This window comes from Sapajus apella, unplaced genomic scaffold (genome assembly GCF_009761245.1).
Source record: "Sapajus apella isolate SASKATOON/1434 unplaced genomic scaffold, GSC_monkey_1.0 scaffold16, whole genome shotgun sequence".
In the NCBI taxonomy this organism is placed as follows: domain Eukaryota; kingdom Metazoa; phylum Chordata; class Mammalia; order Primates; family Cebidae; genus Sapajus; species Sapajus apella.
This window is the reverse complement of record NW_022436956.1, coordinates 32022413-32045614: the sequence shown is the minus strand read 5'-3', so window position 1 is coordinate 32045614 and position 23202 is coordinate 32022413. Positions and strand designations below refer to the sequence as shown.

Here is a 23202-nt window from a genome sequence, read left to right as displayed (position 1 = left end):
CTCTACTAACTTCTCTGTCTCTTAAAGCATGCATTATCTACTGTATGTCCTAAGTCAATAGCAAGAAAGGAACATTTATAACTTACACACTCTAAACTTGTTATCATGCAACATATTAATGGCTGCGAATTCCGTGTTCTAGTATTGCTTTGTGCCTGGAAAAAGAGGTGGGTAAGAGTAGAAATATAAGAGAAATGTACCCCAAATCAACTGAGGGCATTAATGATCATTTATTTCCACTTAAAAATTTTGCCTTAAAGCCCACCCTAGACACAGTCATGTGTCTCTATGTCAGGGGTATTATTGCTGGTTATGATCTCCAAAAAGGGGTGGGATATTTTTGCCTCCAGACTTTTTTCTTCTTTTTTAAAATTGTACTATAGGTTGTGGGGTACATGTGCAGATCATGCAGGATTGTTGCACAGGTACATACATGGCAAGGTGGTTTGCTGCCTTCCTCCCCCCATCACCTATATCTGGTATTTCTCCCCATGTTATCCCTCCTCACATGTCTCTGTCCCTCCCCTAGTGCCCCCCAACTGACCATAGTGTGTGATGCTCCCCTCCCTGTGTCCACATATTCTCATTGTTCAACACCCACCTATGAGTGATGATATTCGGTGTTTGGTTTTCTGTTCTTGTGTCAGTTTGCTGAGAATGACGGTTTCCAGAGTTATCCATGTCCCTATAAAGGACACAAACTCATCGTTTTTTATGGCTGTGTAGTATTCCATGGTGTGTAAGTGCCACATGTTCTTTATCCAGTCTATTGTTGATGGGCATTTGGGTTGATTCCAGGTTTTTGCTATTGTAAACAGTGCTGCAATGAACATACATGTGCATGTGTCTTTATAATAGAAAAATTTATAATTCTTTGGGTATATACCCAGTAATGGGATTGCTGGGTCAAATGAAATTTCTATTTCTAGGTCCTTGAGGAATCGCCACACTGTCTTCCACAATGATTGCACTAATTTGCACTCCCACCAACAGTGTAAAAGTGTTCCTATTTCTCCACATCCTCTCCAGCATCTGTTTTCTCCAGATTTTTTAATGATCACCATTCTAACTGGTGTGAGATGGTATCTCAATGTGGTTTTGATTTGCATTTCTCTAATGACCAGCGATGATGAGCATTTTTTCATATGTTGGCCTCATCGATGTCTTCTGTTGTAAAGAGTCTGTTCATATCCTTTGCCCATTTTTGAATAGGCTTGTTTTTTTCTTGTAAATCTGTTTTAGCTCTTTATAGATTTTGGATATAAGTCCTTTGTCAGATGGGTAGATTGCAAAAAAATTTTTCCCATTCCGTTTGTTTCCAGTTCTCTCTAATGATTGTTTCCTTTGCTGTACGGAAGCTCTGGAGTTTAATTAGATGCTATTTGTCTATTTTGGCTTTTGTTGCCATTGCTTTTGGTGTGTTAGCCATGAAGTCCTTGCCTATGCCTATGTCCTGAATAGTTTTGCCTAGGTTTTCTTCTAGGACTTTTATGGTTTTAGGTCTTATGTTTAGATCTTTGATCCATCTGGCATTAATTTTAGTGTAAGGTGTCAGGAAGGGGTCCAGTTTCTGTTTTCTGCACATGGCTAGCCAGTTTTCCCAATACCATTTATTAAACAGGGAATCCTTTCCCCATTGCTTATTTGTCAGGTTTGTCAAAGATCAGATGGTTGTAGATGTGTGGTGTTGCCTCTGAGGCCTCTGTTCTGTTCCATTGGTCTATGTCTCTGTTTTGGTACCAGTACCATGCTGTTTTGATGACTGTGGCCTTGTAGTATAGTTTGAAGTCAGGCAGCATGATGCTTCCAGCTTTGTTCTTTTTGCTTAGGATTGTTTTGGCTATGTGGACTCTCTTTTGGTTCCATATGAAGTTTGAAGTGGTTTTTTCCAGTTCTGTGAAGAAGGTCATTAGAAGCTTGATGGGGACAGCATTGAATCTATAAATTACTTTGGGCAATATGGCCATTTTCACGATGTTGATTCTTCCCAACCATGACCATGGAATGTTTTTCCATCTGTTTGTGTCCTCTCTTATTTCCTTGAGCAGTGGTTTGTAGTTCTCCTTGAAGAGGTCCTTTACATCCTTTGTTAGTTGTATTCCTAGGTATTTTATTCTCTTTGTAGCAATTGTGAGTGGGAATTCACTTTTGATTTGGCTCTTTGTTTGTCTGTTATTGGTGTATAGAAATGCTTGTGATTTCTGCACATTGATTTTGTATCCTGAGACTTTACTGAATTTGCTTATCGGTTTCAGGAGATTTTGTGCTGAGACAATGGGGTCTTCTAAATATACAATCATGTCATCTGCAAATAGAGACAATTTGGCTTCCTCTTTTCCTAATTGAATATGCTTTTTTTCTTTTTCTTGCCTGATTGCTCTGGCTAGAACTTCCAATATTATATTGAAAAGGAGTGGTGACAGAGGGCATCCTTGTCTTGTGCCAGATTCCAAGGGGAATGGTTCCAGTTTTGCCCATTCAGCATGATATTGGCTATGGGTCTGTCATAAATAGCTTTTATTATTTTGTGATATGTTCCATTGATACCTAGTTTATTGAGGGTTTTTAGCATAAAGCATTGTTGAATTTTGTCGACGGACTTCTCTCCATCTATTGGGATAATCATGTGTTTCTTGTCTTTGGTTCTGTTTATGTGATGTATTATGTTTATAGACTTGTGTATGCTGAACCAGCCTTTTATCTCCAGGATAAAGCTTACTTGATCATGATGAATAAGCTTTTTGATTTGCTGTTGCATTCTGTTTGCCAGTTTTTTATTGAATATTTTTGCGTCAATGTTCATCATGGATATTGGCCTGAGCATCTGTCCCCAGTTTTGGTATTAGGATGATGTTGGTCTCATAAAATGAGTTGGGGAGGATTTCTTCTTTTTGTATTGTTTGAAATAGTTTCAGAAGGAATGGTACCAGCTCCTCTTCATACATCTGGTAGAATTTGACTGTAAACCCATCTGGACCTGGGCTTTCTTAGTTGGTAGGCTATTAATTGCCGCCTCAACTTCAGCCCTTTTTATTGATCTATTCAAGGTTTCAACTTCTTCATGGTTTAGGCTTGGGAGCATGCAAGTGTCCAGGAATTTATCTATTTCTTCCAAGTTTATTGGCTTATGTGCACAGATTTGTTTGTAGTAATCTCTGATTGTTGTTTGTATTTCTGTGGAATCGGTGGTGATGTCTCCTTTATTGTTTTTTATTGCATCTATTTGATTATTCTCTCTTCTTTTTTATTAGTCTGGCTAGCAGTGTATCTATTTTGTTGATATTTTCAAAAAACTAGCTCCTGGATTTGTTGATTTTTTTGAAGGGTTTTTTGGTGTCTCTATCTCCTTCAGTTCTGCTCTGATCTTAGTTATTTCTTGCCTTCTGCTTGTTTTTGAGGATTTTAATCTTCCTTCTCTAACTCTTTCAATTTTTATAATAGGGTGTCAATTTTAGATCTTTCCTTGTTCCTCATTTGGGCATTTATTGCTATGAATTTCCCTCTGGACACTGCTTTAAATATGTCCCAGAGATTCTGGTATATTTTGTCTTTGTTCTTGTTGGCTTTGAAAAACATCTTTATTTCTGCCTTCATTTCATTTTTTATCCAGTTGACATTCAGGAGCCAGTTGTTCATTTTCCATGAAGTTGTTGTGTGGGTTTGAATTTGTTTCTTAATCCTGAGTTCTAGTTTGACTGCACTGTGGTCTGAGAGAATGTTACAATTTCTGTTCTTTTGCATTTGCTGAGGAGTGATTTACTTCTAATTATGTGGTCGATTTTACAGTAAGTGCAACATGGTGCTGAGAAGAATGTATATTCTGTGGATTTGGGGTTGAGAGTTCTGTAAATGTCTATTAGGTTGGCTTAGTCCAGATCTGCATTCAAGTCCTGGATTTCCTTGTTGATTTTCTGTCTCGTTGATCTGTCCAATATTGACAGTGGAGTGTTAAAGTGCCCCACTATTATTGTACAGGAGTCTAAGTCTCTTTGTAGATCATTAAGGCCTTGCTTTATATATCTGGCTGCTCCTGTATTGGGTGCATATATATTTAGGATAGTTAGTTCTTCTTGTTGTATTGATCCTTTTACCATTATGTAATGCCCTTCTTTGTCTCTTTTGATCTTTGTTGGTTTAAAGTCCATTTTATCAGAGACTAGGATTGCCACCCCTGCTTTTTTTTTTTTTTTTTTTTTTTGCTCTTCATTTGCTTGGTAAATTTTCTTCCATCCTTTTATTTTGAGTTTATGTGTGTCTTTGCATGTGAGATGGGTCTCCTGAATACAGCACATTGATGGTTCTTGGCTTTTTATCCAATTTGCCAGTCTGTGTCTTTTGATTGGGGCATTTAGTCTATTTACATTTAAAGTTAATATTGTTATGTGTGAATTTGATCCTGCCATTTTATTACTGGTTGGTTGTTTTGCCCTTTGGTTGGCATCATTTCTTCATTGCATCATTGGTCTTTACCATTTGGTTCTTTTTTGCAGTGGCTGATATTGATTTTTCCTCTCTGTGGTTAGTGCTTCCTTCAGGAGTGCTTGTAGGGCAGGCCTGGTGGTGATGAAATCTCGAGTAATTGCTTGTTCGTAAAGGATTTTATTTCTCCTTCGCTTATGAAGCTTAGTTTGACTGGATGTGAAATTCTGGGTTGAAAGTTCTTTTCTTTAAGGATGTTGAATATAGGCCCCACTCTCTTCTGGCTTGTAGAGTTTCTGCCGAGAGATCCGCAGTAAGTCTGATGTCCTTCTCTTTGTCAGTGACCTGACTTTTCTCTCTGGCTGTCCTTAGTATTTTTTCCTTCATTTCAACTGTGGTGAACCTGACAATTATGTGCCTTGGGGTTGCTCTTCTAGAGGAGTATCACTGTGGTGTTCTCTGTATTTCCTTGTATTTGAATGTTGGCCTGCCTTGCAAGGTTGGGGAAGTTCTCCTGGATAATATCCTGAAGAGTGTTTTCCAGCTTGGATTCATTCTCCCCATCATCTTCTGGTACACTGATCAATCGTAGATTAGATCTTTTCACATAATCCCATATTTCTTGAAGGCTTTGTTCATTTTTTTTTTCACTCTTTGTTCTCTTTTCTTGCCTTCTCATTTTGTTTCATTGAGTTGATCTTCAATCTTTGATATCCTTTCTTCTGCTCAATCAATTCAGCTATTGAAACTTGTGTATGCTTCATGAAGTTCTTGTGCTGTGTTTTTCAGCTCCATCAAGTCGTTTATGTTCTTCTCTAAGCTGTTTTTTCTAGTTAGCATTTCGTCTAATCTTTTTTCAAGGTTTTCAGTTTCTTTGCATTGGGTTATAACATGTTCCTTTAACTCAGAGATGTTTGTTATTACCCACCTTCTGAAGCCTGCTTCTGTCAATTCGTCAAATTTTTTCTCTGTCCAGCTTTGTCCCCTTGCTGGTGAGGAGTTGTGATCTTGTGGTGGGGGAGAGGCATTCTGGTTTTTGATGGTTTCATTTTTCTTGCACTGGTTTCTTCCCATCTTTTTGGATTTATATAGTTTTGATCTCAGGTAGCTGCTTGGGGAGGTGGCCTTTCCTTTGTCTGCCTGCAGACGTGCTGCTGGTCTGCTATGGTTTCAGTGGAGCTGCTGTGTCTTTTATTTACTCAGGAGAGTTAGGCCGGCTTCTGCCATGGTGGCTACACCTCCCCACACTGAGCTATATCATTCCTGGTCACTCTCTAGGTGCGAAACTCTGGCATGAGAGTTTTTTCCAGTCTGCTGGGCTTTGTTGGTGGTGGGTGGACCCATCCTGCTGTATGGGCTGTTTCCCTGTTTTCAGTTCCCCTTCTTTCTGGGGGATGGGTAGCTCCATCCTGCTGGATTTTTGGCTTTCACGTCAGCCAGTGCTTCCACCTAGATCTATGCTGACATCCCTGTTGCCAGCCGAAGTTACTGTTCTGCCCTGTTCAGGCAGCTCGCTGAGGCTTTTCAGGCTGGTGAAGATCTCCTGCTTGGGTAGAGTGCTGTAGCTGAACCAAAGCCCCAGAGGGGGAGATCCCCCAGTCCTCTGGTGGGTCGCATGCTCCTCCTGGTTGGGGCAGTGCCCTGCCTTGCCTCAACTTGCCCTATCGGGTTTATACCCACTGTCCAACCAGACCCACAAAATGAACCTGGTACCTCGTTTGGAATTGTGGAGACCACTCGGTTTCTGTGTCTCTCTCGCTGGGTGCTGCTTTCCAGAGCTGCCTCTTATTCGGCCATATTGGGATCCTCTGCCTCCAGACTTTCTTTAGCAGAAATGGGCTTTGGCCTGAATCATCTGGATAATTGCTATGTAGCAGTGGCTCCAAATAAAGCAATCTCTCAACATATTAGGTATCTATTGCTGAGTAGAAAATTACCCCTAATTTAAAAACACACATTTATTATTTCAGTTTCCATGGGTCATGAGTCTGGGCAGCTTAAAACAGCACATATTTATTATTTCAGTTTCTGTTGGTCATGAGTCTGGGTATAGCTTAGCTGGGTCCTCTTCATGGGGTCTCAAGGTATTGGCTAGGTTGCATTATCATCTGAAGGATTCACTGGGGGAAAAATATGCTTCCAAGCTCACTCAGGTTATAATTACTTACTTTCTTTTCTGTCTGGTTACCACCAACCATTCTGTGGCTACTTATTGGTAACTCCCAGCCTGTTCTCAGCATCATTCTCAATCTCTGCAAAGCTCAAGTCACGTGTTCCCTTCCTGTAGGTGGAGGCATACTCCCAATTTTCTGAATAAAAATTGTTCAGAGGTAGGAAGCATTGAAACATTCACCTTTTCTCTCTCTGGGGATCCTGATAAATTTGCCATAAGTGCTGGTCTTGTCTTAACATAGGGGTCTTGGAAATAATAAGAAACACATATGTTGGTCTCTGCTCTAGTTCCTGACACAGAGCTCCTAATCCTTTGGAATTTTCTTTGGACTAGGGGTTCTAGGAGAAACTTTTGTTCTAATATTTGCTCCCTGTCCTGGTTTCTGAAACAGGGCTCCTAATACCCTTATAGATAGGGATGGTAGGCATATCTTTTCTTCTAATATTTGATCTTTGATCCTGGTTCTTGACACAGAGCCCCTCATCCTTTAGAATTTCCTGGGTGATAAGAGCATCTTTTATTCTAATGAGATGACTCTTCGTGGGCCCTTGGAAGAAGGCTGGTCATCAGAAAGACCAAGTCGTGATTAGAAGCTTGGAGCTTTCATCCCAATAAATGTAAGTAAATGTTTTCCCTAGTTTTATGACCTGTTGTAGCAAATTATTGACCATGAGGAGTGGTCTGTAGAAACCTCTCATTTATAGCTGGTCTATGGGACATTCAGGAGGCCCAGACATGTGATTAGCATTGGAAGTGAGGGGAGTGGTCTTATGGGATTGTGTCCTTAACCTGTGGGGTCTACACTAACTTCAGGTATTTAGTGTCATAATTGAATTATAGGACACCCAGTGTTGGGAAAGTTAAAGAATTGGTTGGAGTGAAAAAAATCCCCACATATCTGGTGGCAGAAGTGTTAGGAGCACAGAGAAGAAAACAGTGAGTTTCCTATACAGATTCTAAGTCTGTTTTGGAGTCGAATTTCGGAGCTGCTGCTTACCAATTGCTGATCATGAGAAAATTCATCCTTCTAAGCCTAAAAGTCTGTAATCTAAAGACATTACTGTTTGCCATGGCTAACATGAAGACCGAATGAATTGCACACATATAGAACCTTTTATAGTGTCTATAAATTGAGGTTTGTTTTTTCTTACCCTTCCCTAAATAAAGGCATTCATTAGAATCATTATTCAAATCTGTATACACAAGAGAAAATATTTCCTAAAAGTATTTTCTTTGTCAACATTTTACCTGATTGCCTCAGCACACTGTTTCTCCTTTCTCATCTCACAGTTCTTGGTAGAAAGTAATGATGCTGCTGCCTCAGTGTCAGTGCTTTCCTCACCCACTGATCAACATGATTAGGGTGAAATTAAGCACCCTCCACCTCCAGGAGTTTAAGCCACTCATGGATGATCCCAACAACAGCAGTAGAATCAGTGAATTGCTTTCCCAGTTCTTCCTTTACCTAATCCTTAAGCGAGATAATTTTTTAATGGATTCACTTACATTTGTGAAGTAACATATGTAAACAGTTACTAATTACAGTATTGCTTTGTGAAGTAACATGTAAAAGGTTATGGTTTTTGTTTTATAAAGCAAAATATGGAAAACAAAGGCAAATTTGCACAAATAAGGGATTGTTAAATAATTATGGATTCATATATTGAATTATATGAGTTATAAGAATCTGTCCTCCTTCTAGACATCTTCACAAAGTGTCTTTGAGAAAATCAATGAGTAGTGAAGTTGTTTAACCAAATCAACCTGTTCCCCATCATGGGCGTCATTAGCCCCTGGGCTGGTGTGCAGCCCCAATGCCAGCACCTGGTTATGGCCGCCCCCCTCCTCTGGGAGGCTCCACGCGGCCCGAGGGTGCGATGCTCACCGCACCTGGGCTGCAGCCCAGGAAGAAACGTTACTTTTGTTGTTTTTGTGAGAAAGCCCTTTGTTTTTTATGATTAGTGCCCTCTACTAAGTATTTCTGATTCTCCTCCCAGGTATTTGACAGTATATTATTTTCCCATCTTTAGTGTTACAATGAGGCAATGTAATTTTCTTTGGCCAGTGAAATGTGGACAGAATTATGATTATTATATCCACGCAGACCCCGAGAAGTCAGTGCAAAATTTACCAATAACACTTTCCCTCCACTTCAGTGAAGGGTGGCGTTCAATGTGGTGCCTGTTCCATCAGCCTGTGTCTTGAAGTGAGGACGCCTTGGAGTAGATACCCCAGTGGAATACTTTGATGCACTTTTAGTTCTAAGCCACAGAGAATCATTGCTCATTACCACAGCATAACCTGGCCTAGTCTGAGTGATACTTCATTTTACAAGGGTCAGTCCTGAACCATCTTCTTTTACCTCCGCAGTCTTCCCATATAAACTTATCCATTCCCATGGCTTGACTAACGCCACCAAACACCCACAGTTTTGTCTACTTTGTTTTGAGCTACAGATTCCTTCATCTAAAGGCCCACTAATGCCTTTAGTTGGTTATCTTACAAGAATTTCTATATTTAAAAGGTGAAGTGATTCCTACCGATTTTTTTCTCCCACAAAACTGCTTCTCCTTCAGCTTTCCCCTAACTCTGTTGAAGCTGCTGTTATGCAAAAATTTTTCAAGCCAGTATTTTAGGAATTATTCTTAATACCTTCCTTTTTCTCAGAGCTCTTTATCTAGTTTATCATGAAATCTGGATGATGTTGAAATATTTATCAGGGCTGGGCATAGTGGCTCAGCCTGTAGTCCCAGCACATTGGGAGGTTGAGGTGGGTGGATTGCTTGAGCCCAGGAGTTCCAGACCAGCCTGGGCAACATGGTGAAAGCCTGTCTCTACCACAAATACAAAAATTAATTGGGAGTGGTGGTGTACACCTGTAGTCTCAGGTACTCAGGAGGCTGAGGTGGGAGGATTTCCTAAGCCTGGGTGGTCGAGGTTTCAGTGAGCTGTGGTTTCACTACCACTGCATTCCAGCCTGGGTGACAAGGCAAAAAAAAAAAAAAAAATCAAATCCATTCAGTCTCTCAACATACCCAGAGGTCCCCTGTCCCTGCCAACCTTCCCTATCATTTTTAACCTGTTCCAGCTTTTGTCATCACTTCTTCCAACTTTCTCCAGCTGAAGTAATGATTCAAAAATATGACTAGCATAATTTATCTGTTTAAGGTCATTCAATGAATCCACAATGCACTAAAAATAAAATACAACTCTTTAGTATACTTAAAGACTTTAGGTGATTTGATTGTGTCTACCTGTCTAGTATCTTATTCCATCCCTAACCTCCAACATGCCAGTGAGGCACTCATCTTCTTTCAGTTCCTTGAACATGACAAGGATCTTTTTGTTTAACCCACTGAGCCTCAATACTAATTTGCATTTTCTTTTCTTAGAGTAGTCCACATCATCCTACCCATTCACTCACCTGGCCATTTGGATTTAGATTCTTTGTTTTTTACATTATTTTCCCGGAGAGGCTTTCTTTAATAACTGAGCTTTAACAGAGAACCCCTCCTGCACCATGATTCTCTGTTACAACTTTGTCATTCCTCTAATAATAGCTTTATAATTTGTATTATATATTAATTTGTGTTCTTTTGTTTGATTTCTTTCTCTCACCAGATAAAACTCAATGAAATTGAGTTAAATGTATTTTCCTCACTGTTCTATACTTTGCAACTATGACAGTGTCTGGCATTTAAGTGAGTCAATAAAAGAAGGAACAAGTTTCTATAGTGTAGTGGTATGGTGTAAGCATGTAACTTAGTGGTGATAAATCTGTCATAAAATTGGGATGTGCACACGCACTCTTATCACCCGGGAGCTTCCACGTACAAAATGGCAGCAAGAGAGTATTCTAACAAGAGGGTGAGGATGAGATGAGAAATTTAGTCTCTAGAGCAGGAAAGGAATGCCACTGAAGAAAGATTTGGGTTAAAACAAGAGGCAAGTGGACTCCAAACTAGTTTTATTTTCCCACCTGTAAAATTGTAAAGTCTAGTACATAATAGGTTCCCAGGCTCTAACATTCTAGAGTGTTCCTTTTCTCTGTTTTGTTTGATTCTGTCCCAGCTATAGGACAACTGTTGCTTTACATCTTTCTTTGTTAGGTGTGTAAGGAAAAGGAAGATCCTGTTGGTGCAGAGAATAGGAGAGGGTATGTGACAGCCACATGACTCATCTCTAGAGTGGGTGATCCTACCACGCCTACTGGCAGAGTATTTGTCAAATAATCAGTCCCCAGTGTGGTCAGGGTATTGAACATGGATTGTTCTAGAAATTAAGGAACATATCAAAAATAAAACTCTTTATTGAAGAAGTAATAAAACATCTGTGGAGTTGCATTCTCTCACTTATTGCACATATTTCTTACAACTATTCAATGTAATTCAAAAGCAAGTGAAGCATTCCAGAAACATTTTTCATGACACATGAAGATGTCTGCAAGGCTCATCTTCAGCCACAGAACATGCAGGAAAAATCAATCATTTTGGCTCATAATACATTAGGTGAATAATTATTAGATTCATTTAAAATACCCATATCTGTCTTCCCCCTATCTTGCCTAGCAATGTAACCAGCTGTTACTCTTCAGTATGTGTGTAACCATCTTGGCATTGGGGTCAAACTCAAACTGTGATGATCCACTGAAGAAATAGAAAAACCCTGCAAATATAGATAAAGAAAATGATGTGACATCTTCAAATATGTCATTTTGTAACACATATAACTTAGATTAAGAACAAGTTAATAATGGATGGCATTTATTAAGTGATTACTCTGTGCCAGACACTGAGCTAAGTACTTTATGTGCTTGATCTCAATTACCCTTACAAAAAAGTGTGATGTATTATCAGTGATGACAAAACTAAATATTAGAAAGGTTTTGTAATTTTCCCAAGGTAGCATCTATAGGGAAGGATGGAGGGAGGACTCCATCTCCTCGGACTCCAAAGCCAGTGCTCTAAAACATTAGATTATACAGGTTCTAAATAGATAAAATTCTATAATGTTTTAAAACCTTATTTTGCTTTCTTTCCAACCTCTCCTCTTCTGCTAGGTCCTAAATTACAATTTTGGAGACAACGAGAACCAAGAGAATCAGAAAAATGATAAATGAACCAGAGGTCCATTTCCTGCTTTGCATACATCATGGTTAAGTCATTTTAGTAACAAGATCATCAGCCTCATAAGCATTGTGACTGTCAATCACTGGCAGCACGCTCCAAAATTCCTTCAGAGTAATCACACACAAGTTTTGCTTTCCTATTTCCCCATTACCAGGAATCACATTTTACCTATTTTGAGCATATGGGAAGACTACTATTTTATTTACAAATGACTAATGTAGACAATCACAGACTGCAACAGAAGCCCAGACAAGTCTCCCCTGGGATGGGATAGAAGAAAAGGGACAACAGGATGGGATAGAATAGAATGACAACAAGCCATTAGCCTGGCTCACATGGATTGCATTTTTATACCTACATAGTGACCTGAAAGATAATGGCTTCTGTGTGAAGAAGTATCATTTATTTTATGTGTAGCCATGAAACAGAGACTTGGAAGTTATTGAGGAAAAGAAAAATTTTTAAATCTACCTTACGTAAGTTGGAAAGTTAAGATTATCAGAAATTTGGAGTAAAAAAGATATCAAGACTGAATGATTTAAAAACTGTTTTGATTCTGTACTTCATTCTGAAATGATAAAAATGCCTAGAAATTTCCCTATTGACAATGAAATGAGGGTCTTCTTACCAAATGCCTGTAATACAGCATCAACCTTAGGCTTAACTCCTGGAAAGTCATCAGCTATTAGTCTAGGGGAGCCTTGCTCCATGGACTGGCTATTTTCATCAAATCTAAACAGAATGAAAGAAATACAGTTCAATGTTATGTAGTAGTACCATTACATACAATAGTATAATGTGATGTTAATTTTCTAGTGTGGAATCATAGACAAACTTTTTAAGTTGTATAAAAAAGTGTTAACCATTTTTTAGAGCTGTAAGAATAGCTCTAAAAGAATAGCTACAAGAATAGCTCTGGACTTACAAGTTTAACAAATAAAACAATGTTTTCCCAGAAACAGGAACATGACATTTTACAGAAGTTCATATGTCTAAGGTAAATTTTCTAAGCCTGGACACACACAACTCAAATTTCTATGTGTCTACCACAAATACATAAATACATAATATGCAAAATGAATTAAATCATTTAGCTAAAAACAAACCTCTGGCTTTCAGTCACACTAGCACCCTGTAGACCTTGTCTCCAAAGCCTACCTGGGCTTCCTATGGCAGTCACATGGTGACTGGCACAAATGCCTTTGGACCTCAGCTAGCCTTTCCTGATGTCTTTTGATGTCTGAGTAAATGGCTCAGTGATCACCACTCTGAGAGCCATTCGTATCCGGGAAGTAGAACAACAATAAGCTATCTTCTGCATAATCATAAATTTTGAAGTTAGAGAAAGAGGGTGGGAGTAGGGGGATATCCTTAAATAAAATAATTTTCTTAATCAGTCTTCATACAAAGTCATTTCTCTTGCATCTCACCTCCAGTATTTGTCCTCTACAAAGAAGTATGTTTTCTTCTTTTCCTTATCAGAAACAGCTGCATCAATTTTCTTTATGGTTGGAGGAAAACCCAGGGTATGGATGCCTCTTGGATAACCCACTTGTACCTCATTTCCTCTGATGGCCCAGAGCTCATTTCCTATTGAAAAAATAAACCCAAGAAATTTTACATGAAGCCATTGATTTTAAAAATGATTCTAGTGCATTTTTGTGGTAAAGAGGATGTCTTGTTTTTAATTCCAACATAATAATGCTCAGTTCACAGCCAGTCTTTAACAAATATTCCCTAATGTGAATGAAAGAATGAATAAATCAGTAGATAACTCTGATTAAGTGCCCTTTCTGTGGCTTATATATTTGTATCTGTAAGTTATAGTTTTTGTATAGGCCAGTTTTAGTTATTTCTTATAATTGCTGATGACTTTTTAACCTGAATTTCTCACCTAGACCTCTCTCTCTCTCAAGCTCCATACCAATAGATCAGTTGCTTATTGGACACTTCCTTTCAGACATCTCATAGTCACCAATTCCAATCTGTGCTTCTGAATATTATCAGGATTCATTCAAATTCTAGCAAGTTAGAATAAGATCCCATCAATCTCTCTGCCTTTACTTTGTTACATCACTCTCCTCGACCCCAAGCCTGAATCCCTTATTCACACGACTGCCAGATTCACTAATCTAAAATGTCCGTCTGTTGTTTATCTATTTTGCTTTGTCTGAACTGAGTGCTTTGTATCATCTGAGCAGTTCCAGGTATGTTCTTATGTGGTAAAAACAATTTCTTCTTTCTTAAAGACCTTTATACTTTCTATACACCCAGCCCATCTCTGCACAGCAAAAGAGAACTTCAAGACCCATCCTAAACATCTCCTCCTCTGAGGGACCTTTGCTGAACCCTGGGTATGAGTCAGGTGCTCCCATGGCACCTTTCCTTCTCTCAATCCTAGCACTTGTCATAAGTAGGCTGCCTATGGCTTCATCTCTGTTGCCCCTTCTAGAATATGAGCCCTTTTCAGTTGTGACCTCCAGTAATGAGCATGGTGTCTGACACTGCAAGTGAAAATAAATATGGATAAATTACTGCATAACAATACTTTTCAGTTATATAGTCCTTTACAATTTCTATTGCAATTTCACGTTCATTTAATCTTCATAAAAGCGAGAATGTCAGAAATAAATAAAAAAATCTCCATACAGCTTGACATTTAAAAGTATTCCAATATCACCTATGAGCCTAGGGAAAAAATAAAAATGGGATATTGAAAGATTAAAAGTGAACAAAATGAAAATGCTGCATATCAAAATTTGCTGGATAAAAAGAAGAAATGGTTATTTATAGGTATAAATGCTTATATTAGAAAAGGAAAAAGGTTACAAGTTAATAAGGTTAGTGTCAAACAAGCTATAAAAATCATAATAGGATTAATTCAAAGTAAACAAACATTAAGGCAACAGTAAGGATATGAATAGAAATCAAAATATAATATAGAGAATAAATAAAGCCAAAAGTCAGTCCTTTTAAAAGATCACTAAAATTATTATATATATTATGAGATTGATGAAGGACAAAAGAGAAAGGCAAAAGGATTCAATGTTAGGATTTACAGCAATAATTCAAATTACAACAAAATAATTTTCCAAAAATGCTGTACTGATTGATTTGAAAACAGACAAAAATTGGCAAATTTTTAGAAAAACATGTTAACAAAACTGACTCAAGAAGTAATAGAAACTCAAATAACATATTACCAATAAAACAAATTGAAAAAATAGTTTAAAAATCTGATAAAGAAGCTGCCATACCCGAATAGCTCTATTAGTTAATTTATCTCTCCCTGCACTTATACAACATCTTACTGTTTAAAGTTTTATAACATAGAGCCTTTTTCCTCATCTAATAAGATGGGTTCACCAGGAGTATCCTGGCTATTCTTGGTCTTTGCTCTGCCATATAAATTGCGAAACTAATATGTCAAGTTATATGGAAAAAACCTTTGGCATTTGAAATGAAAATGTCTTGTATCTATAGATAAATTGACATTTTTACTATATTGATTTTTTTTTAATCCATGAATATGGAATACCATCAATTTACTTAGGAGGTCTCTAAAAAAGTTTATATATAATGTTCTTTGTACAAATTTAATTTAAGTGTTAGCACTAGGTCTTGCTGTAATAAACAATCTAAACTTTAATGGAGAAAAATCATGTCAATAAAATTTTTGCCATAGGATTTATTCCAGCAAGTTGAAAATTCTTACATAGTATTTACCTTTAAAAATAAAAACGATGTCCCTGCTATTATCTTCATATGCAGCATCCAAATATGATGGGAGAGAGGGCCAAAATGTGGAAATCAAATGAAATTCAGGTTCAAGGTTCCAGTCAGATTTTCGCCAAAAATATCTGTAATATATAAAATTATTTGCAATTGCCTTTGTCCTTTAGATAATGTGAAAAAGAAACATATTATTCTTTTCTCTTAATCCATGCTAATTTACCCATTCGTAGAAGTCTGTATTAAACCATCCTACTGCATGTGCTTCCAGGATAATGAAATCTATCGTGGGATTTGTGACGGGTTCCAATATAATTATTTAGCTTTGTTCCATTCTAAAAGTCCATAAACAATGTGCATATTATGTCCTAATATTTAAAAATATTATGTTTATATTGATGCGTGTATATGAATAGAACATTTTTGTAAAGAGTCAAAGAAAATTGGTAGCAATGGTTGCACATATGAAGGGAGCTGGAGGACTGTAGGTCAAAGACTGGAGAGGGGATTTTTAAATTCTGTAGCTTTCAGTAGTGTTTAAATATCGTAACACAAGCATATATCATTTTTTCCCAAAAGCAATTAATTTAGATAGTAGCATTTGTTAGCAAAGGGAAAGATACCACCCTGCTTCTAACGATCCACCAGTGCTTTCTGAAGAAGTTCCATGATGTATGATATTTTAAAAAATGAACAAAACAGATAAAACCCCTGCCTTAATCAAGCTTATAGTCTAGTGACCTAGAATCATTTCTTGTAAGTCTGTAAAACATGACCTGGACAATTTTAAGAGGGTGTCAAAAAGTCAACAGGAACTATATCTGAATGATTTTAAAATGTAGAAGAAATTTTTTATTTAAAAAAATCTGTCAAACAGAAAAAGTAATTACTGGGTACTAGGCTTAGTACTGGGGTGACAAAATTATCTGTACAACAAACCCCTGTGACATGTTTACCTATATAACAAACCTGCACATGTACCCCTGAACCTAAAATAAAAGTTAAAAAAATCTCTGTCAGGTTTCTATTTTTCTTTCTAAGCATTGTATATCAAGAGAATAGATAGAAAAATAGAATTTCTGGTCTGACCTGTCTTTAAAGAACAGATATTCTCCCCTCAGAGTGCTGATGGCATCGAAGGACAAAGCAGTATCACACTTGGCTGGTGTCCCAGGTACTGAAGAAACGGATTTTGTGGGCACCAGGGGTCCCTCAGGAGAGGCAGGCGGAGGTCCTAAAGGAGACAGATTTGGGGATGCAAACATTTAAAAAAATGTGATGCATCTGTTAACTTGTATGCCTTTCAAACGTTCTCAAAGTGCTTCAAGCTAAATCATAAATACTTTAGGTAGCACTGAAAAGTTTTCCTAAGGACTGTCATTGTAGAGCTGCAATGCCTAATTTTTCCAGCATCACTCACCATAGAGGGACTGAATGCCATTCACATCATCTTGAGACAGGCGGAACGGAGTCAGGTCTCTGAATGAGTTGTAGACTGGGTGCATCAAAGCTTCAGTGTTGGCTGAGTGAAAGAGCCCCAGGGAGTGGCCAAGTTCATGAGCCGCAACGAGGAATAAATTGGAGCCTATATGAAAACCATAAATGTTCAGAATCCACCAGCTATTTATCCTATAAATACACATAAAGCACATATGCCAGCTGTACAGGCCATCCTTGAAACCACAATGTCTTTTCATTATTTGTGGATTGGTTCAGTGATTGGCATATTTCATACTTTATAGAAATTCATGTGTTTTTCAGGGTTGACTTTCAGTCAATATATGGGACAGTTTTTCATCATATTCCTCCTTAGAGCCCTCCTTTGTCAAGAAAACTAAGACACTTTTCCTATACTGACAAATGAGAAGCATTATTTCCAAAAGATTTATTTTGAAGGGACAAGACTAATAACATGCCAATAATATAACTCTTCATTTTCTAAAAATAAAAAGTCATTATTCAAATATAGGAACACATACCAGTTGCAAACTTAGTTAAAATTAATCATATAACATTTATGTTGTTCCTCAAACTTTTAAGTCACAAAACTGGTTATTTCTTGTGGGGTTTGGTTTGATTTGCTCCTCCTCTTCTTTGTCATAATCAAATATTTTTTTCTTTTTTTGAGATAGTCTTGCTCTGTTGCCCAGGCTGGAGTACAGTGGTGCAATCTCGGCTCGCTGCAGCCTCCACCTTCCGGGTTCAAGCAATTCTCATGCCTCAGTCTCCTGAGTAGCTGGGATTACAGGCCCGTGCCACCACGCCAGGCTAATTCTTGTATTTTTAGTGGAGATGGGATTTCACCGTGTTGGCTAGGCTGGTCTTGAATTCCTGGCCTCAAGTGATTTGCTCACCTCGGCCTCCCAAAATGCTGGGATTACAGGGCTTAGCCACTAGTGCCTGGCCATAATCAAATAATTTTTAATTGTCAAAAATCTTCCCAGTAATAGGTACCATTGGATGTGTACAATCATCAGTTTAAAACAGAAACATGCCCAATAACAGTTTTCTGTAGCACAACACAGCTAGATTCAGCTCTTTTTAATATTATAAAAAGAGTTTTATTGAATTTAGAGGTAGATATTATTTAACCAAGGCTCCAAGAATTGTGCAGAAAAGATCAGTTGTTCAAATAAAAGTTGATCATTTCATGCAACACAAACTTTAGGCTTTTACTCAGTAAAGATGTTCTTTTCTATTTACTAAAAATCCCAGTCACTCTCAGAAATAGTAATTGTTTCAACAGTGTGTTTCTAAACTTCAGAAGCCATTTAAAAAAAAATAGCAAACAGTTAATTTTAGTCTTTATGTTTAGACATAAAGTGTTTCAAAACCAATTTAGGGGGAAAAACCCATCTAAGCTAGAGACAGTGACATGTTTATTTAAAGAGATGACCTAACAATTTTTTTTTTAGTTCCTGGCATTTTCTTCTGATCTCTACTTTTAAATAAAAAGGCAGCCAATGAGAAGAAAGAAAGAAATTCTAATGGCAAATTTTAGGATTGGAACTGATTCAATGGAATTCACTCTATCCTAATCATCTATCATTAAAGTGATAAAAAACATTATTAATTATGCTGATCCTCAAAGCCCCACAAGATCCCAAGTTGGGGAGATGAGATTGAATGGTTTTTACAATATTGTACTTGGTAGGGCCAAAGATGAAAATACAGACATTTTGTAAAATCCTTCAATAATGATTAAAATGAACAGTACTTCTGTTTAAAACTCAAGTAGTAATAAAAAAATTCAGTTACTAGTATATTCCATTTACTGCTCATTCTAGATAATCAAATTATTTTTGGGTAGGATTAGACATTATTCCTGAAACATTCCCAAGAGGTGTATGACCCACCTGATGTATCTTCTGTCCATTTTTCATCATCATCAAAGTGAATATCTCCATAAAACCCAGGCCCAGGTGGATAGGCATGAGCCAAACTGTATCCTGGGCCATCAAAAGAGTAAAAGTCTCCATGTTCTGATAGGGAAAAAAATTAATGGAAATATAAGTGTTCAGAATTTCTTTTTACCCTGTTCCAATAAAACAACAGTAGATGCTATGGTCTAAATGTTGGTGTCTGCTGCAAATTCATATGTTGAATCTCAATACCCAATGTGATACAGTATTAAGACTTTGGGTCTTTAGGAAGTGATTAGGTCATAAGTGCTCTGCCTTCATGAATAAGCTTAGTGCTCTTGTGAAAGAGGCTTGAGGGTATCCCCTGGTCTTTTCTATCCTGTGAGGACACAGAAGGGCCCATCTATGAGGAATAGTCTCTCATCGGACATCAAATCTGCTGGCACCTTAATCTTGGACTTCCCAACCTCCAGAATTGTGAGCAATAAATTTCTGTTGTTTATAAATTACCAAGTCTAAGATATTTTGCTATCGCAGTCTGAACAGACTAATACATCAGATAAATGGATGCTTCATTTGATTACCTTTAACTACAAAAGAGATCATTATATCAGCCTCTCCTTCATACAGCCTGGAGAATGTGAGTGGAGTCACCTCTTCCCAGACTTTCAGAGCTTTCTCAATGGCAGAATCAACAGCATCTCTTGGCAAATCTGTGGTGTACTTCATAATCCTAGAGGAGAAAAATTGAAGAGGGTATTATTTTCTCCTACCATTATGAAAAATTGTTAAAGAAAACTTTGTTACTTATCCAAATATGACAAACAACTTATAAAGTTTCATTATTATGTGAAAACCTCTCTGAACTATTACCTGTATGTAAGGTGGGTTTTCCTCCACTTCGGCATGCCAGGAAAGGTTCTGAAGTGACCAACATCAGGAACTCCACACCTGGGCTGGTGCATCACCTCCAGAGTGTCAGAGTCCAACTTCCCTGTCACCTCCAACCCAAGGAACTTCTGCATTCTTTGGATTTTTTTAACAATGAGATTACTATCCTTTCTTCTAACAAACTGTTTCATATCTGTTTTGAGGTTGTAGTACTTTTCCAGGTATTGCTAATGGAATAACAAGTATAATTTTTAGGTCATTTTAATGATTTTTCATCATTTACCCAACTTTTATAACCCATCTTAATTTTCCTCTAGTTTCTTAAAACAAAAGTAGATAACACATTTAATTGGATTTTTCAAGACTCTTCCTCATTTAATACAAATTTTAAAATTTTCTTACAATGTTAGTTTGCTAGTCAAGTAAGGAATTTGGGATTGAATATTCAGGTCTAGCTTTGTTTTGTTTTGTTTTGTTTCTTAAAAACCCTCTTTTAATATAGCTGTGTGAAAAGTTAGCATACTAACTTTTTCCACTTACATCATTATTGTAGATCTAGTTTAAGACTGAAATGTGGTAAGGTCTTTTGTCCAAATATGACAAGTAAAAACATAAAAACTATCACCTGATATGATTTAAATATCAAACTTAGCATGCTCCCCCTCCCCAATAATTTTAACTAAAGAAATTCTAAAGCCAGACAAGTTTCATATATTCTCCATATGTTCTTTTCATTTAGCCACAAATATACTGCTACTCTTTTATTGTAACCTTGAGTAATTATATTTCCTTTCTGAACCTTTCTTTTCTTCTCTGTTAACATAAAAATAATTTCCCCTTCTAGTCTGTTAATTATTCTCTGATACTACAGTCTTCCAACAAAGTGATTTCTAGTCTAATCATTCTGCTCTGTGTTGGAAGAACACGTAGACACACTTAGGCTGGCTGGTAGCTGCCATAGATGCCACCATTAATTACCTGAGCAAGATCCATGTTGGAGTCCTCCTCTTTTGCTGCCCCACTCAGAGGATAGGCAGAGCAGACTGGCAGACATAACAGCACAAGGAAAGCAAGATGCATCATTCTTGCTGCCCTTACCTTCTCTGTCCACTGGACTTCTAGCTCTACCCTCTAGTGGCCTTTCTTTTATACAGAGACAATGCTTAAATCACCCACAGCATGATTCATACGTGTGTTTTTATAATCTGAATGTTCACAAACATTTAATATAATGGTGATACAGTCTACGTCGGTATTTTCCTTCAAACTTCTAAACTTGAAAGAATGATTAATCCCCAGGAAATGATTTTTGTATTTGTAAGGAGGAAAAAGAATTGGTTAGGTAATTCATGTGTGTGTATTTACTTAAAGAGAGGTGACAAGCCTGGTAAAATGCCAAATGTTTAGACATTTTAAAATCAGTGAAATTTTCTTTTAAGAAGACTATGTTTTAAACTTAAATATAAACAGGTAAGAATTAAGTAGGTCAATGGAAATAAATTCCAAACATAGTTGTTGTCTAAATGTAGGAGTTGCTATCTACAGAGATATTAAAACAAATATTTCTTGAGTCCTTGTTGACAACAGCTATTACTTGTTTTCACATGAATTAACTGGCCATGAAGTAGGAGTATTGTGAGAAGAACGTGGACCACGTAGAGAAAAGAATCCAAAGAGTGAACCTTTGTTGTTCACTCATTTTCCATTTCCCAGCGGATAATATGTTCAAAGTAACAGCTCCATAAAACTTGTTAAATGGAAAAAAATTAAATTACATGTTAGACCAAAATGCTCCTCCTACCTTCCTCCTCTTCTTTGCTTTTAAAAATTCTTTTCATCCCTTTTTTCTCCTCCTAAAATACAAAGGAGGAGATAGATTGAGATCTGTAGTGGGAAATGATTTCAAATCCTCCGTTTCTTTCACATGTCTAAGCATCCATCCCTTCCCACGAATAGTATTATTGTAACCTTGAGTAATTGTATTCCCTTTCTGAACCTTTCTTTTCTTCTCTGTTAACATAAAAATAATTTCCACCTCCAGCTCGTTAATTATTCTCTGATGCTACAATCTTCCAACAAACGATTTCTAGTCTAATCATTCTGCTTTGTGTTGTCTTTTTTCTCAGCCAAATAGAGTGATTTTTACACAGTAACACAGTAAGTCTGCAATAACTGTTTTGTCAAATTAACCTATTAATATAAAGAACCTTGAAATTCTTGTAGTAAAGAACTACATTTTTCTCTCACTAAAGATAAATTAACTCTACCATGTCTAAATATATAATTTCAAAGTGATGAGAGATTAAAATAATAAGTGTATAGGAATGATCTTTTCAGTATCACCCACCATTCTCACCCTACTTGGGTAGCCTGGACAGGTGGGACTTCCAGGAACTAAGAGGCTCTGAGACTTCTAAGCCAGAGTTGGGAAGAAACTGGGATATACACTGAGCCAGCTAAGTCAACTTGTGGCTTACTCTTGCCAAAGAGTTTGCTGTACAGTGTGGTTACATGAGCTTTAATATCAAGGGAGAAGGACTGACAACCAGACTCACAAAATCAGCTGAATATTGAGCAAGTACAATCAGGCACTGCATAATGTTTCAGTCAACGACGGACCACATATGCAATGGTGGTCCCATGTGATTCTAATGGAGCTTGATATGGTTTGGATCTGTGTCCCCACCCAAATCTTATGAATAGTCATCCCCAGTGTTGGAGGTGGAGCCCAGTGGGAGGGTGATTGGATCATGGGGGCAGATTTCTCACGAACCATTTAGCACCATCCCATCAGTGCTGTTCTTGTGATAGTGAGTGAGTGAGTTATATGAGATCTGGTTGTTTAAAAGTGTGTAGCACCTCCCCACCATTCTCTTTCTTCCCCCTGCTCTGGCCATGTAAAGTGCTGGCTCCTCTTTTGCCTTCCACCATGATTATGAATTTCCCGATGCCTCCTGAGAAGCAGGTGCCACCATGGTTTCTGTACAGCCTACAGAACCATGAGCCAGTTAAGCCCCTTTTCTTTATAAGTTACCCAGCCTCAGGTATGTTTGATAGAATGCAAGAGCAAACTAATACAGAGCTGATAAGCACCTATCAGCTGTTGTCATTGTAACCATCATAAAGTCATAGTACAATGCATTACCCATCTGTTTGTGATGATGCTGGCATAAACAAACGTACTGTGCTGCCATATAAAAGTCGAGCACATGCAATTGTGTTCAGTATATAATTCTTGATGATAGTAATAAATGTTTATGCATTGGCTATACATTTTATCATTTATTTCAGAGTACACTTCTTTTACCTTTTTTTTTTTTTGAAAGATTAACTATAAAACAGCTTCAGACAGTTCCTGCAGAAGGTATTCCATTACCCTATACAGGCATTGTTACCATAGGAGATGACAGCTGCATCAGTGTTATTGCCCTGAAAGACCTTCTAGTGAAACACGATGTGAAGGTAGAAAACAGTGATATTGATGACACAGCTCCTC

At 37.5% G+C, this 23202-nt stretch overlaps 1 protein-coding gene and 1 long non-coding RNA gene across 3 annotated transcripts in view; one reads left to right on the top strand and one right to left on the bottom strand.

Moving 5' to 3' along the window:
* Window positions 1–23202, top strand: part of LOC116556405 — a 400504-nt gene that overhangs the window by 93299 nt on the left and 284003 nt on the right. The window lies entirely within an intron of this gene.
* Window positions 10872–20820, bottom strand: MMP10 (matrix metallopeptidase 10). The gene is made up of 10 exons (XM_032285748.1): window positions 20685–20820; window positions 19689–19933; window positions 19400–19548; window positions 18810–18935; window positions 16874–17038; window positions 16543–16687; window positions 15448–15581; window positions 13152–13311; window positions 12350–12453; window positions 10872–11257 (listed from the first exon to the last, which is right to left on the bottom strand). The coding sequence occupies exons 1-10, from the start codon at window positions 20787–20789 to the stop codon at window positions 11157–11159; spliced, it is 1434 nt and encodes a 477-aa protein (XP_032141639.1). The 5' UTR covers window positions 20790–20820; the 3' UTR covers window positions 10872–11156.